Below are 17,399 nucleotides of genomic sequence, written 5' to 3'. Positions count from 1 at the left end.
GTGCACTTAAACCTAACAGCAGTGTCTCCAAGTAGAATTCCTTGTGCAGAACTGCCATTCTGTGTTGCATTCGTGGTTCACGTTGAGGGGATTCATAAGGAACAGGGAAGCAAACCATGCCATTATACTCAGAGAACTGGTGCTGAATTTTGTGATCCCTCAGAGCCCTCTTGTTCTATGGGAAAGATTTCTTTCAGGTGTCAGGATCCAGGTAGGTCAATGTTCTCTTTAATGCCAGCAAAACAGGGAGCCCAACATATATTTTTAAAGATTATTTTTCTTTTTCTTCTACATTTTTCTTTTTCCATTACTTCTTAACATTTTAATTTTATTGTATATTACTTTTATTAACATGTATATATTTTAAAAACTCTCTCTTTAAGGTACTGGTACTCTAGAAATAACTAGATCTAAAAATAATTAATAAAACTGAAAAAGATCATGAAAAGTTCAGATGCCAAAGAATGAAGGACGCAGCTTTCAAAATTATGAATAGTGAGTAAAGATTTTAGAATCTCAAGGAATTAAGAAATCCACTTCTTCATTCATTAGCTCCAAAACAATGCATGCTGATTTTTTAGTACTGTTGTGATCTAGTTAATCTGGAAATTTATAATATATTTATTGTACTATAAATGTCCAACACTTTTGCAAGACAGGGTGATCTTAAATAAATGTCATAACTCAAAATAATTTATACACAGTTTAGCCTTAACTAGAGAGTTAATAGTTAGGATAGTAAATGAACAGAAGGTTAGAATTCTGAAGAACTGCAAGCCCCCAGCTGTTCAGCTTATTGAGATTTTCTTATTGCTTATTAATATCAAATAATGACTCAGATGCCTGAAGACACTGATTTTTCTCTATTTTACTGAAATCTGTGTTAGCTCAAATACCCCATCATTAAAATGTGCACCTTTGTGGGAAACAAGAAATATGCTATAATCAAAGTAAAATGTCGTACTAGTTACATGACCGAACACATTTCTTTGTACAATGAGCCCTAATTGACCAGGTAGAAAAAGGATTAAAGTAAATGTTTTTCAAAACATAGGTTTTTGGAAACCAAGGCAAAGCAAGTGGAAGGAAAAAACTGACTTGGAATTTCTTCAGGAAGTTAGTATACTTGTGATCAATTAAGGAGAAAGAATATTTAAAAATTTTAAACTGAAATAGTATTTATATGCCATCCTGGAACTTATTTCAAACTGTGTAGGGGCATCTTCTTAACTTAATATTTTTCACAACTTGTTGGAATCATCTTCTTGTAAAGCATATGTCGTCACCATTCAGGTGATAAGGTCTCAGTTAACAACAAAAAAATCAACTAGCTAAGACTACAAAATATGAAAAACCATACCATGTTTCTTCTCCAACTTGGAATGAAATTTCATTTTGTACAAGGAAGAAAACAATGTGGCGGAAGAGAAACTGCCTAAAATCAATGCATGATGATTTCGTGTGACAAGCGGAATGGGGGTGGCAAGAGTAGGTGTGAGAAGCTACTGCTTTTAGTTAGAAACTAAACTGTGACTGAATAAGAAGCGAGAAAAGAAGTTTGAAAGACTGAATTTTAGATCAAAATCCCCCTTATGCTTTTCCATACATAATTAATGCACTTTAGGGGCATAAACCATGCTCATGATGGAGCAAAATTAGCATTACAGAAGAGTAAAGTCCTTAAGTAATAGCACAATACTAAGAAGGATGTGCAATGGCCCTTTAAGAATGGCACAGATATTTTAACCTTAATGGTTATGTTATGAAGAAGTTATACGTACTTAAGATTTTTACGGTATAGCTCTCTGGTATTACAGGCCCAGAGAAACACTTTCAGAACATATCCTTTTGTAAAATGATGGAATTTTCTAGGGTGTTTATAGCCTTTAGGGAGCCAAGATTAAACATAAGGCATTCTGCCTTGAAATTAACTCTTTAAGGAATCTAATAAAAAATCTGTTTAGTCATAAGAAATGGCTTTTTAAGCCCATTGAGAAATATTTTTTATCAATATAGAGCTATGTTTTATTTGAAACAACATTTAATTGAAGGAAATAAAGATATATATATATATTCTCGGGCTCCATTTAACTATAAACATTAAGAAGATAAATACACACTATTCTAAAGATGAGTCTCATACGATGAAATGTAAAACTCCCTCACAGGGAGAAAAAGAATCATTGAAATTAAAACTACTTTAATGCTTGAATATAAAAGATGGTACTAAAACAAAAAGCAAAGAAAGAGAACTTACAAATCTGCTAAGACACATGCTGAAAGTGAACTGTTTAAACTTTCTTTTTTTTTTTTTTAACCCATGAGGATTTTCTAGTTACTGAAAACATACCTACAACAAAGAAAGTAAAACTATATTCTGTTATACAATTCTAACAGCCAAGTTTAAAAAAAAAATTCTGTAAATTACAGCATTTAAAATACACATTTCATTCTCGCTAGAAAATTAGTTCATTTTCTAGAGAATACTTTAATAAAAATTTCAACGTGTGGGTTATCTGGCTCAAAATTTCAGGACGCTTATGTATACCTGGGCCAGACAGGTACAATAAACATGCGAGGAGAGCTTGGTGTTTGAAAGAGGACATGAAGGGGACTGAAGACTGCTGGCCTCAGCTAGAGGCAACAAAAAACAAAAACAGAAAACTTTAAAACACTCTATGAGTCAAAATGTTTAAGAGCCATATGCAGCCTCCCAAGCTGCCAGATTGTAGCTCAGATAACTAGGAAAACAGTAGCCAAGACAGAGCTCTACCAAAAAAGTCAGTAGATGCCAATAAATTCTCACACTCACAGAGTGAATAAAATAGATTTTTCACGAACATGCTTCATTTAGTAATCTTCACTTACACAATTTGAGGTATAAATGAGTACAAAAGCAACCCATCAAGCGTGTTGATTATTAACATCTGCCTACGTCCTTAGAATCTAGATGTTTCTACATCCAAGTAGTGAAGGGAGTATCCGAATTCTGACTGTCCGGTGGTCTCAGGCACACAGAGAACCAGTCCATCCGAGGCTCAGCAGCAACCAAAGGTCTCTTAACTTAGAAGACATCAAGCGATTCCTGGGTCCTAAATATGATCTGGATACACATACTGTGACCTCTTGGGATTGGCCTGTCATAAGCATGTCAATTTACCGAGAACTCCATAAAAAGCGGTGCCTATCAAAATGCACTTGTAATGTATTTTATATATCATTAAATACAGAAGGAATAAAGTACAAGGGGAGGAGATGACAGAGAGAGAAACAAAGCAAAAAGCTCACAGGCAAGTCATATTGTCCCAGACCATCAGGACCTTACCCTGGAAGAAAGTAAAGCTATCCATTATTTCCCAAAACAGTGAGCAACATTAGAAAGAGGTTCCAGTTACTTGAGAGACAAGTTCCTGGGTATTCATACAAGATGACTGCAGGATGAGATATTACTAACCTCCTTTCCTACTAAAAATTCCAGAGAAACTCCGAAAAGGGGGCTATTGTTCTGCCAACTGATCTAGAAATCCATGCAGTCATTTTTTTTTTTTAAAGATTTTATTTATTTATTTGACAGACAGAGATCACAAGTAGGTAGAGAGGCAGGCAGAGAGAGAGAGAGGAGGAAGCAGGCTTTCTGCGGAGCAGACAGCCCGATGTGGGGCTCGATCCCAGGACACTGGGATTCTGACCCGAGCCGAAGGCAGAGGCTTTAACCCACTGAGCCACACAGGCGCCCCCAGTCATTTTTTTAATAGAGAGTCTGATCTGTTTAGGATTCCTTAAATATGTGTATTGGATAAATACTTGTTAAATAATATTTTTTTTACACTAGCTCTTTAAGATAAACTATTAATATGGTGTTCAAAGACTGAAGCAAATATTTGTAATGGATCATTTAAACACGAAGATTCCATATTTTATGATAGGTTCTACTGATAATGGATTTCCCATACTTCTATAATACCCAAACATATTGGTTTCTCATTCTTTGCCAAAAAACCTTAAACTTGGATTCTTTACCTGAAAAGAACTCAGCTTATTTTTAGTTTGCTTCTCTTGATATAAACCACTCACAACTAATAGCTACTAAATGAAGTAAAATATGGATGAATCCGTGTTATATACAACACATTACAAGATCTATTCAGGGACAATCATGACAATATTAGCTAATACCTATTGACAATATATTCTGTGCCAAACATTATATTAAGGACTTTACATAGATTATTTCACCATTTCACTTAATCTTCTCCAAAAAGTATGTGGTAGACACAGTTATAATCTCCAATTTCAGCTGAATTAAGGCTCAAAGAAGTAATTTACAAAAGACAACAGAACTCAAACCCAGTTTACGTTTACCCTCTCTCTTTCCCAATTATTCTTAATTGTATATACAAAGTACACTTTTCTAGAAGATTCCTAGGTTTTATAGAAAACATAATCTATAATAAAGAAGAGCCACCTAGTCTATACAGTTTAATATATTTGTCCAGTTCTCTTCTGAAAGATCTGCAAGTCTGTTCATCATAGTTAAAAGATAACTTTCCATCATGAATGTTTCATATATTCAAAACTCAAAAATCGTGGACAATGCGTTTAACTCTGCTAGAATTTTTATAAGGAGGAAAAGCCAAAGAGAATCCTGAAATCCATAAAAGGTATAGATAAAGGAAATTCAAGATTTTAAGATAATCCCATCACAGATAGTTCTTTTAAAAGAAGTATGAAAACAAAGTTAAGGATCAGTTTCATAGCTTGCTATGTGACCAGATATAAAATCTCTGACCTTTACTTAGGACAACAATGTACAGTAGAATAGATTACCTTTTTCCATACAATATGAACAGTAGTATAGAATGGACATCATTTGAACTAACCTAAAATCCAAACTGGAGAATCCTAGTTTGGCTGTGATCCAATTGACCTAACAAGGTATCTCATAAAACAGAGAACAACATCTTAATATTAAAATGCTTAAATTATAACTCTATTGCATATTTACCTTTATTGAATTTATTAAAAGATGCTGTTTAATATGTCCCTTGCTAATGAAATTTTCCATCATTCCAATTGTTCAGCAAAAGAAAGTAAACAGCACAACTTCAGAAAATAGTTCTATTGTTGGGGAAAAGGGTAGAAATGATTTTCTTCATACAGACTGTGAAGTCAGTGATGTCCTAGTATGAGTCTAAATTCAAATGTTTTTTGAAAAGTTAATGAAAATATTGTGATCATGAAGTTCCATCCTAAGAGATTTGGAATCCCTTGGTTTGTCTGTTCCTTTATATCAGTTTATGGTAAGATATAAGATTTAACTTCTATTAATGCAGACTGTGCACATCTACGAGAATTCCCCTTCAACATTATTCAGCACAAACGCCTATAATAAAGATAATTAAATCAATTCTTCTGCATGTAGGTTACTGAGCATATTTACTCTCTTGGAACATAAATGAGTACACAGATAGGTGAAGACTGCACTTTCACAGCAGAATCAATGAAAACTTGGAGAAGGATTGACAAAAGTTTCTCAAAACTTTCTGTATGATGTTAAGGCAATAAAGTACCCCCCAAAAAAATAAGAAATTTCCATCTTTATTTTTAAATATGGTTAATTTTGTTTACTTACCCACATAGAGCCAGTGCCTCCAAAATAATATCTTCATATAAACAAAATCAACCTACTATGTTTTCTGTACTATTTTTTGCCTTCCAGTTAGTTTTATATTAGAGAAACAAAAATCTTTGTTAATTTATTCTAAAATACTTCTTTTTAACTACAACTATTTTGCATAAATTTTTACTCTATAGGGTAGTCATAGTTTAACAAAAGATGAATTAACTATTTTATTATCAAAAGGAATGAGGTATAGAATAATTTTAAATCCGTATAGTACATATTCCAAATAAATGATTACAGATAATTTTTACTTTCTGTAATACATAGAAGAATATTCCCCAAAGTTAAAATACTACAAAGTTCAAAAAATAAAGCAAAATTAAGTAAAGTGAGACTGCACTTCCAAAAAAAGAATGATTATGACTATATAATCTTGAGGTATCATGACCTTACAAGAAGCATATTTTCATGTTTTTTCTGTACCAGGAGACATGACAAATTTGAAAAGAGTTAAGTTATAATTTACAAATGTGTGCAATGGATAGCTGAAGTGTATGAAACCCTTGAAAACCAAACTTATGAAAAGTGCAACATATATTTAAATGTTAAATCAATTTTTTACTAAGACTACCTTTTAGGAAAATTTTCTTAAATAAAATTTTGTCTCTCATTTCAAAAAAAATTTCTGAAGAAAAAAAAAATGCCCGAGTGTTTCATGAAACTATCACAAAAAAATTCATGTAACTCAGATTATATAAGTAATGGCTGCTGTTCAGGAAATTGAATAAGAGCAGAAAGAGACCAATTTTAAGCCATCAGTCATAATATTAAACAGTTACTTATCATCTTCGTAACTACTTCTATTTTCCCAGGTAACTAGTTCCCTTTAAATTTGTAAATAAATCTATCATAAATGATAGATTGTGAGTTAATTTTTCCTATGCTTTAAAAAAAAATGTTAATTTCCACAGGACATTCTTCCCAGGAACTTTAGATGTTAACTATTTGGAAACAGAGGGAAGCGATTATATACCTAACCAAAACAACAACAGCACCAACCAACCAAGTACCAAATGCTAAAAGCAACAACCCAAAAGAATACAGTTAGTCCTCTTGTTAGAAACAGGAAATGGATAGCTTGTACATAAACACCAATAAAGCAAATAACATCTGCCAGAGATGTGACTGTATATATAGGCTGCTGCTTAAAGCTACAGGCACACTAAAACAAAAACAAAAACAAAACCTCTAACAGTCCATAGCTCTGTGAAGAAAGTTATCTCCCACAATCACCCTGGTGTCCATACCCGGCTGCTTCTATAATTTTCAAGTGAATAAAAAGATGCCGAGAGAATAAACAAAATCACTGCCCAGGCTATAAATGGGCACACACTTGTAATATGTGAACATTTTCAACACAGACTCTTACCTCGTAAGACCAGACGCACTGAGTCCCACCAAAGCGCCGAACACATCTTCCTACCTCGACGTCCTCATGAGTTGTGTACATTTCTCTGAGGCATTCACCAATATGTGGCACCATCCTTCTAAGAACCTCTCGACTGAAGATCATGCCAGGTCCTCCCATACAGAAGTTCTCTCCAGGCTCCAGCCCCAACTTTCCAAGTTCTTCAATATTCCCCAGGCCCGTCTGACCCAGGTAGAGAGGCTTACTGCTATTCAGTGATCGAAGAAACTCTTCTAACTTATCACCTACAAAGAGAAAAGCAACAGTCACTCCTTCTCCTAATATCACAATTATTTAGAACATAGGTAAGGGAAAGACCTTCCAACATTGTGTTCAAACTCCTCCCCAAAGTCATAACACAACTGAAAGGAAGAAAAACATCTTTGAATAGTCTATTATTTTAAAACTACTAATTTTCAGTTGCTAATTATATCATAATAAAATGCTATCAACCTTCTAGTCAAGATCACTGAAAAGACTTCGTAAGTCTAACAATCATCACTTTTTTTGGTAAAAGGTGAGATAATAAGAAAAATGACAAATTTATTAGCATGTTTGAAGTAATGATAATATTACAGAAAATAATAAATTATATTTAGCATTGCAGCAGACTGTTGATGTTCAATAAACATTTTTACTGTTAATTGATTTAGTGGTGTTTTGTCCTTAATAAACTTCACATTACTAAACAGTCATATACAACCCCAAAGTTGGGAGAGAAAGAAAGGATATTAAAGTCATCTTGGAATTTAATTTTGGAAAGCACCTTTTCAGAAAAATAATTTGTTAAAAATTAAGTAATTGGTTTCCTGATAGCACGTTAAGTTCATCAAGAAAACCTATTTAAAAGTAAAATTCTATAGGGGCACCTGGGTGGCTCAGTGGGTTAAAGCCTCTGCCTTCAGCTCAGGTCATGATCCCAGGGTCTTGGATGGAGCCCCACATCTGGCTCTCTGCTCAGCAGGGAACCTGCTGCCTTCTCTCTCTCTCTCTCTCTCTCTCTCTCTCTGCCTACTTGTGATCTCTATCTGTCAAATAAATAAAGTCTTTAAAAAATAAAAGTAAAATTCTACAGTTACAACAGGCTAAGTACATTAGACACTCTACAAAGTGATACAATGAGGTAGTCACCTTCTTTATATTTCCAGTCAGCATCTTCACTATCATTTTTTGATGAGCACGGCACCTGCAGTCATTGATCTTGATCCCATGCCTTGCCCCTGGGATCTCAATGAGTTTTGACTGGCTATTATTGAGTTCTTAATTCAAAATGCATTTCATTCTTAATAGGAATGGAAAGATTATGGCACTTCAATGTTCTGAAGGACAATCTTTCAAAGCATTAAGACAAACGACAGAAAAAGATGCTACTAATGTATTTTAAAAATTCTCTGCGAGGTGTGGCAAACTTCTGCTAGGAAACCTTTGTGATTTTAATGAGACACAGAAGACAATGGAACTATAAGATAAGGGATCTATCACTTACAGGTACTGATATCAATACATCTTAAATCTGTAACACACCGTATCCAACAAATAGGCAATCGTTTATTTTTGTATCAAATTATCAATGGAATTATTTCACTCTTCCCATCCTAACTCCAAGAAATCTCTAGTTATTATCCTACACTCACTCCCTGAGCCAAAATGGGACAGATCTTGTGTGTTTTCCCTTGAATCAGGCGAAAGACCACCTGGATCAGGAGAAAGCAATGAGGTTACAAGGACAAGGGTACACACCAGGAAGAGTTGCCCCCCTTTTGACCAATCCATCTCCATCTCCGCAACGGGCGGGACTGGAAAGATTTACTCCCTCTCTCAGGAACTTCTCTCTGCTGAGTTTAGAAATCTCTGGCCAGAACCACCCACACTCAGGATGAAGGACCGCGCCTCTTTCAAAACTGACAAAAGTTTTCTACTACTGTGGCTGCGCGTGGTTTTGGGAAGGACTTCCAGCCTTTGCTTATCGCCGCAGCCACCAAAACAGATTGGAAAGGATCCACGCCAGTGTCTACAGCTCGGAGCTCCTGGGGTCTGGATAATTCACCCGCGATGTCCCCTCTCCATCAATTCCTAAAAACACACGCATGCCCTCCGGGTTTTACAGAGGTGTGGCGGGGAGGGCGGGGGGGGGGGGAGGCGGTGTTGCTGTGTTAAGAGCCGACTTGGTGCTGCACTGTAGTGGCTGGAAGGAGGTGAGCGCTGGAGCGGTATGGGGGTGCTCAAGGACTCCCAGTGCGTGGTGGGTACTCCACAGGGAACGGTCCGGAACAGCGAAAATGTTTCCTTAATCTCACCAGTTCCGAAACTGCGTTAGATCCAATTGCAACAAAAGGGTTGTGGAATAAAGCTAGAACACCCAGCTCCAGACTGGCTTTTGCCTGTTTCCACGGTTTTACCTTCCTACACTGAGGACACGCCCCTCTGGATAGCTGTGGGAAACTCCTACCACCCAGGGCTTTCGGAGCTGGACGGAGTAGGATTAGCCCTCGGTTAAGCCTCAAGTCCCCTTCCTCACCGCTCCCACACAGTAAAGAGTAGGGGCAAGCTCTGGGCGGAAACGAGAACAGCACGAGTGAGGAAGGCGAATAAAGCCAGTCAGGTGTGAGGAGGGTCCAGACCTCAGGAGGAGAGGGGGAGCGCACTGGGACAAGTGGGCGGATGCTGAGGGTGGGCACCGCGGATTGGGGCTGCAGGAGCCCCGAGCACGTGCTGGCAGAAAAGCAAAGAGGCCGAGCAGGGATTAGGGCTGACTGCAGAGAAAGGGGATGGGGAAGAGAAGGGGCGGGCAGGCGGGACTGCCGGCGCTGGGAGGTCACCTTTGATGTAGACGTCGTCGTCGGCGCGCATGAACCACTCATACTTGTCCAGGTAGTGGTCGTGCATGTACTTGATCATCATGAAGGACTTTTTCTGGGGAGGGTAGGAGTCGTCCACCCCCGGTAGCGCGATGACAGGCAGGGGTGGCGGGGGCTGGCTCATACCGGCGTTAGGGGACTGCTGACTGGAAAAAAACTCCACGCGGCCGGGGATGAAGCGCGCCCAGGTCCGCTGCGCCGCTAGCGCGCGGCTGCCCAGGTACTTCTGCGCGGTCATCACTCCCACGTACAGGAAATCCCGGGGTCGGGAGCTCGGGGCGGCGGCGCCCCCGTCCCCGCTGCCGTTGTGGCTACTCCCCGGACGGCCGCTTCTCCGCTGTCCAGCCGCGCCCCCGTCCTCCTCCTCCGGCTCCCCTTCCGCCACGGGGGCGCCTGGCAGCCCCGTTGCGCCTTCGGGCTCGCGTCCTCGCCGCCGCTGCTGCAGCGGGGGTGGCTGTTGCCAGGGGCTGCTCCGAAAACTGGTTACCCCGGGCGCTGCCTCTGCCAGCGGCGGTCCCTGGAGCTCCTGGCGCACGGGGGGCGGCGACTGCTCCAGCCGCGGCCGGGGCTGAGGTTGGGGAAGCGGCTGCTGCGCGCCAGCGCCGGGGCCAGCGGCCGAGCGGCCGTAGTAGGAGCAGAGGCTGGAGCCGCGTCTCTTCCTCTCGCTCAGCTCGGCCACTCTAGGGGCGATGAGCCAGGACGCGGCGGTGAAGCCCAGCACCAGCCCCAGAGCCACGCTCATCCACGGGCGGCGGGAGCGCACGGCCATCGCGACTGCCCCCGGCGCGGACGCTAGCTGAGCGGCTGTGGCGCTGCGCGCGGGTCTCCCGGCTCACACCCGCCCCTCCTCCGCGTCAGCGCCCCCAGCCCGGGCCGCTGCCCGCCGCCGAGGCGCGGACGCCGGCTCAGGGTCGGAGCGCTCCGGGCGCCTGGCCGACTGCGGGTTGCTGCTGCCGGCCGAGCTCCCCGCTCTGCTCAGGGTCCCGGCTCCCAGCGAGGGTCGGGAGTGAAACTACTCCCGGCGGCGGCGGTGGCGGCGGCAGCAGCGAGAGGAGCTGCAGGAGGAGGAGGTGGAGCGGCAGCGGCGGCAACGCGTCCGCTCCTAGGCTGCCACCCTGTCACTGGCGCGCCTGGTCCCTCCCTCCTCCCCGAGCCCCCGCCCTCGCTCTCCGCCTCCCGCTCCCCCCGCCGCCCGGCTCGGGACTGGCCCCGAGGAGGAGCCACAAGCAGCCCCGCTACCAGCCCGGGAGAAGCGCGAGCCGCGCTATTTCCCCGTCACCCGCCCTTGGACGCCCCCCGTCCGCGCCTCGGTCCAGAGCCGGCCTCCTCTCCGGAAGGAAACGATCCCGGTCGGGCCGCCTCCGGCTCCCAGCGCCGACGCCCCCTCGTCCCTCCTCCCACGGCCCGAGCTCTCCGTCCCATTTCCCGTCCTGTCCCGCCCCTCTGCCGGCCTCGCAACACCCGCGTCCGGGGGCTCCACTGCCCTCCTCCCGGCGCGTCGGCTCCACTGACCTCATCGGCGGAGCTCGGGTCCCTGAGCCCCCGGCAGGCGCCCGCAGCTCCCGCCCCGCTCGCCTCCCCCAGCCCACAGCCGGTTACGTCCCGGCGTGACCCTTCCCCACTCTGCCCCGCCCAGGTCCGTGCGCGCTCCGCTCTTCGCGTTTGCGGTGCTCTTCGTGTTTCTCTCACCGCTGCCACTCCGCGCCTCGGCTCTCTGCTCCGTGTCCCGCTCAGAGCTCGGGAAACCGTTTGTCCCATCCCAGCGCCCCACCTTCCAACCTTTCTAACTTCCCGGTCCCACCTGTATCCTTCACCACCCCTCTCCAGGCGTACGCAGAAGCACCGAAGTCACTCGGTGTCTTCTAAGAAAATCTCAGAGGCCCTGGAAATACTTCCTCTGACAGAGCACGGTGAGTGGGGGCTCAGACCCCAAAGAACGTAAAAATCCCATGTTCCCCACCTGTTGAGTAGGGAAGTGTGGGGCTGCCTGATGGTCCCTGCCTCTGCTCTTCTACTGTTTTGTTGTCTAGAAGTGAGAATCATCAACTATTTTTAGTCTTAGTCAAGACTGATTCGGTAGGACTGGCAAATGATGGAGAAATGTGAACAAGTTATAGAGCCAATACCCGGCAGATCCAATTTAAGAAAATTCTTACCCCCCTAAGTGAACTTAATCAGAAAACAAAATAGAAACTCTATTTATTCTTGTCTATAAACTGTTTTATTTTCTAAGGCAATGACAGGACGTGTTTTACGTGTCCAATTAGGGGAAAGGATCTTCAGCGACAGAATCTCAAAGAAAGTTTAATTGTATTGGCCAGAATTACTGAAAGTCACATTAGGAAGAAATTACCCAAAGATATGTAATATCTTAAGAAAGGGGACATTTAAAAAAAAAATGCTCTCTAGAAGTTGTGGATCTAACTAATAGTTTGAGGTGCATTTGGCATTCCAAACCCTCTCCTCTTCAAATTTCAGTCTTCTGTTTTGTGCATCAAATGCAAAGGGATGGTATTGAGTAGCATTAGGCAGAGGGCTCAATCCATCCAGGGGCTGGCAGCGTCCCTGGAACAGTAGGCCTGCCCAGGGCCCTTGGAGGAGTGGTTCTTTCCACACCAGCCACTGGCTGTGCAAGAGCACGTCTGACTAAATGTTTCATCCAGTAGACAATGAAGCTGCTTTTCCATGTCTGCATCTTGCCCAGAAACACTTGGGTATACAGATTATTGGGCTCTTTCTCAAAGTTTAATTTTGGTTAGGATACAAAACTGGACAGTCCCCTTCTGATTTGAAAATATATCCTCCTAAGTTTTTTTTTTTTTTTTAACTTTCTAGAATAGTGCTGTTCAATACAACTCTCCCTATAATGGAAATTTTTTGGTCTCTTCATTAAGGAAGCCACTAGCTATGTATGACTCTTGAGTACTGTGCTATAAGCGTGGCTAATGTAATTGAGGGACTGAATTTTCAATTTTATTTCATTTTAATTACTTTTTATTTAAGTAGCCCCATGTGTCTGCCATGTTGGACATCACACTTCCAAAGGAAATTCGTAACGTGGAGCACTACTACCTATGCTCAAGTGTGAAAAACACCTACACACTAGCATACTCTCCCCTGCAATATCCAACAGGGCTTCGTTCTAAGGGGTGCCATTCTTTTAGTAGATCTACAAAACCATTAATTCTCATTGGCCACAAATAACCCATTCATCAATGATTATAATATTTTGAGATAAAGTTAACTTCATTCATTTATTCAATAAATATGTATTGGAGATTAAGCATGAGGGTAGAATTCTCTGAACATGAATATGTCAACAAGATATCCACTGCCAGTTATCATGAAGTTTATAGTGCAGTGGGGAAGACAGACATTGATCATCACATTACACAATGAATTACAGTGGTGACAAATGATATGAAGGGAAAATACTTAGAAAGTATTTACAAGAGCATATAATTTATTCTGGGAGTCAGGGAAGGTACTTGGAGACCTTGAAACAAAATGAAAATATTGAAATGATGTTCCATACTGGCTAAGTGACCTTGGGAAAATTATCTAAATTGTCTGAGCTTTAGATTTCTGATCTCCAAATATATTTCTGTGAGGATTTATTACGATATTATATATAAGTGCTTAGCACAGTGTCTAGTTGATTGTAGGCACTCAGGAAATGTTAATTCTTCTCATTTTCCAAACCTTCATGATAAAATCCCTTAGATAACACTCTACTTATTTTTAATGATATTTATCCTCTGATTTATTTAACACATACTTATTTAGTATCTGCCAAAAGCCAAGCACTATTCTAGAGACACAGCAATAAATAAAACACAGTCCCTGACATCATGGGGGTTATTCTACTAAGGAGAGATTGCACACACACACACACACACATACATATAATATGCTAAGTGATATAGGTTTTGAAAAAATAGAGACAGTGGGTATGTGTAAGTGTTGGGTAGGGCCATCTTTGATTGATAAGAGAAGTTCTTTCTGACAATTTTAACACAGAACAGAACAAAGTAAGGAAACTAACAATAAAGATATCTTAGGGAAGGGCACCTGGATAGCTCAGTCAGTTAAGCATCTGCCTTGGGCTCAGGTCATGATCCCAGGGTCCTGGGATCAAGCTTTGTGTGGGGCTCCCTGCTCAGGGGAGGTCTGCTTGTCCCTCTCCTCCACTCCTGCTCTCTCACACTTTCTTTTGCACTCTCTCTCTCAAATAAATAAAGTCTTAAAAAAAAAATCTGAGTGTTGATTTTTTAGAAAAGAATATCCAACCTAGTGGCCTGAGATATACATGGTTATACCGAAGATCATCAAAGAGGCCAATGTGGGTTGGAAATGGGAGGGAGCTGAATGACTTGCTTGTCATTTCGGCTAGTGCTATTCAACAGAATTAGAATATGAGCCAAAAATGTTAAGACATGTAATTTCACTATTTTCTTATAGATACATTTTTTAAAGAGGTGAAATTAATTTAAATAACATTTTCTTCAATTCAACATACCCAAAATATTATCATTGCAACTATATATAATATATAATGATAACATAACATTATTGAGAAAATTTACATTCATCAGTACTAAGTTTTTCAAATCTATTATGTATTTTACATGTTGAAGCACATTTCAGTTCAAGCTGACTGCATTTCAGATGTTCAATAGACACATGTAACTAGTGTCAACCACACTGGATAGTACATATTTTGAGCCTTACAGACATTTGCAAAGGCTTGGTCTTGTGTTCTAAATGACAATGAAGGTGTTGAGTAGAGCAGTGGTATCGTTTTGATTTATTTATGTTTTACAAGGACCATTCTAGCTCCAGTAGGAAGAAAAAGTCAGCAAGGGACAAAGGTAGAATCAGGGAAAACATGTAAAGCATTATTGAGGTGACCTCCATAACTTCTTCCCACCCAGTGTCTGCACCTCTTTCTCATTTGTATTAAGCAGAAGTATTAAGAAACTTTTTCCTAAGAGTTTAATTTCATATTTATTGTGATTCCTCTAGCTATTTATCTGGTATTTCCCAAGGTCAGTGAAGTAATTTTCTCATACTCACTTTAATTTTGAAGATACATGAGTTTTCAGGTAGATAATTTTCTGGGAAATCTCTACCAAGCACTAAGTGTTTTATTAAAACAAAGAATAAAATAATATATTATAGGAAGAAGTTTTAAAAAACTATATTTGGACAAGAGTGGTTGTTAAGTGACAAATTTGTATGGGTACTTTTTATCATGGAATAAAATTAAACATATTGAATGTATACTAAAACAGAGCCAGATCTGAATATATTGTTGGAAGAAAGCATACAGAAGTATAGGTAATTCTAATATTGCTGGCCAAGTTTGTCTGATAAGATTGCTGTTATTAGCTAAACAAGAATGTTTTAGTAGGCATGCTTGTGACCCGCCTGATCAAATCTCTATGAAGCAGCTCCAAAGATTTTGAGGAAAATAAGAGCAACAAAACCTTCTTAAAATTATGGTATTTTCCAGGAAAAAAAAAAAAAAACGTGCAAAACTGATTCCCTGTCCTCTCTCAATTCCTGAAATCAAGTCGGACACAGTTACAACCATTCAGCAGAATTCTTTGAAGTTACCACACTGAGTGATTGAATTATTTGGAAATTTGTTTATTTGGAATTATTTGGAAATTTGGAAGTTAATTGGAAAGAATTGACAACTTCAAAATCACAGAAAAAGACACAGATGCTTTTAAAAGGGTAGATATCATAGTTTGCTCAGGTATGAAAGTTAAAGATAAATAGTTTAATATATGGTTCAGCATACGCTCATGCTACCGGGTACCAGCAAGTTTAGACTGGTGCTGACACTCTGATTTAGTATTTTATTCTAATATTTAGAATGTTATTTTTTCTTGACATAGCAAGACCAAGTTGATTTCATTTGTGTGAAGCAACTGTGGCATCTAGTGGCTAATAATCATAATGTAATTCAGCTGGTTTCTAAGGGGTAGAGTGTGTTAAATGGTATTTTTGACATCCCCCCATCAATAGCTAGAGGAATCTCAATAAATACGGAATTAAACAGACACATAAGAAGATGACCATTTAACTTTTTGTTTATTTTCTTGGAAATCAGCACATGAGGGAATGATAGACGTTCATATACTGAAATACAAAAAGGTAATTATTTAGAATACATTATAAAGCTATGTATGTTTTGCAGCCTAATTCTAACTTACATTTAGTTAATCAACATGGATATGTAGTTTTTTTGGTTGTTTGTTTATTTTTTACGGTGACTGGATATTTGACGCTACGAGGAATTAATTCCTTTTTAAATTTTTTTATTAATTCCTTTTTAGATAGGATAATGGTATTGTGGCTATGTTTCCCCAAAAAAGTGCTTAGTTTTTTAGAATTACACACTGAACTCTTTGTAGATGAGCTGGTGTGGCATCTGGAATTCAAATTATATAGGATTGAGGGAGGAACTAAGTGGATGGCAATGTGAGTGGAGCCTAAATGACCAAGCGGGCTGGGTGATTACTTTTGGGTAGATTTGGAATTCTCTGTAATAAGACGCTTAAAGAAAATATTTTAAAAGCTGCACACATACAACTTTCATTTCTTATAGATTTATCTGAGCGTAAGATAGGTCTTCTGCCCCAATCATCACTGTATTTTGAGGAGAAAAATAAGACTGTTGCTTTCACTTGGGAAAGATTCGAGGTCACCATATCAGAATTAAAACTTCTATTTCTTCCCTTGCCCCTGGGCTCCAACACAGTCTCTTAGACATAAGCAAAACACCCAATCAAGCTTTAACAAATAAAGAGGCACTATTTATGATGAGGACTTTTTTTCTTTTTAAGTAGTAGTAATCTGTGATTAGGCAGTGAGCTATAAAATCTTCAGAGAGCTCCTAATCACTAATCTGAATTTATTCTAAAAAGGTTCTTTATTTTAATTTTCTCCTTTCACTACTCTCCAAAATATTAATAAGTTCCAATTCAATATTTTTAATCTATCAAAAAATTATAATGCACATGCCACCTTCCTTCCTGTTTCTCTAATTTTTAAAGACCCCATAAATTACTTGGTATCTTTAGCTCTCCTATAGATCAATGCTGTTGAAAAGAAATATAATACAATTTACATATGTAATGTAAGTTTTTCTAGGAGCCACATTCTAAAAAGTAAAAACAAGTGCCATGAATCTTAATAATATACTTTATTTTACCCAGGATATCCAGTTCTGACTATTAAGTCTTAAAGCTCAGTTTTTTGATTAACAAAGAGACAAATGGATTTTAGAACATTGATAATATCGTGCTGCTTTCTTAAGCATCAATATACAAATACTTTGCATTTGTATATATGCATCCATACTTTGCATACATGAATATAATATATACATATGCATGAAAGTACATATATAGTTTGTGAAACAAACAGTTTATTTGTT

The 17,399-nt window shown here is 39.9% G+C and overlaps 1 protein-coding gene across 1 annotated transcript in view; it reads right to left on the bottom strand.

Annotated features, from left to right (window-relative positions):
- CHSY3 (chondroitin sulfate synthase 3) overlaps positions 1-11,315 on the bottom strand; it is a 282,532-nt gene extending 271,217 nt beyond the window's left edge. Inside the window, exons 1-2 of the mRNA XM_059416585.1 lie at positions 9,911-11,315; positions 7,053-7,336 (exon numbers count right to left, since the gene is read on the bottom strand). Of these exons, the coding sequence (XP_059272568.1) occupies positions 7,053-7,336; positions 9,911-10,718 (1,092 nt within the window). The 5' untranslated portion in view covers positions 10,719-11,315. The remainder of the gene's footprint in view (positions 1-7,052; positions 7,337-9,910) is intronic.
- Positions 11,316-17,399: the final 6,084 nt, after the last annotated feature.

The sequence above is a fragment of the Mustela nigripes genome, chromosome 12 (genome assembly GCF_022355385.1).
Source record: "Mustela nigripes isolate SB6536 chromosome 12, MUSNIG.SB6536, whole genome shotgun sequence".
In the NCBI taxonomy this organism is placed as follows: Eukaryota; Metazoa; Chordata; class Mammalia; order Carnivora; family Mustelidae; genus Mustela; species Mustela nigripes.
The sequence above is the reverse complement of the archived record's forward strand: the minus strand, read 5'-3'. Positions and strand labels throughout refer to the sequence as shown.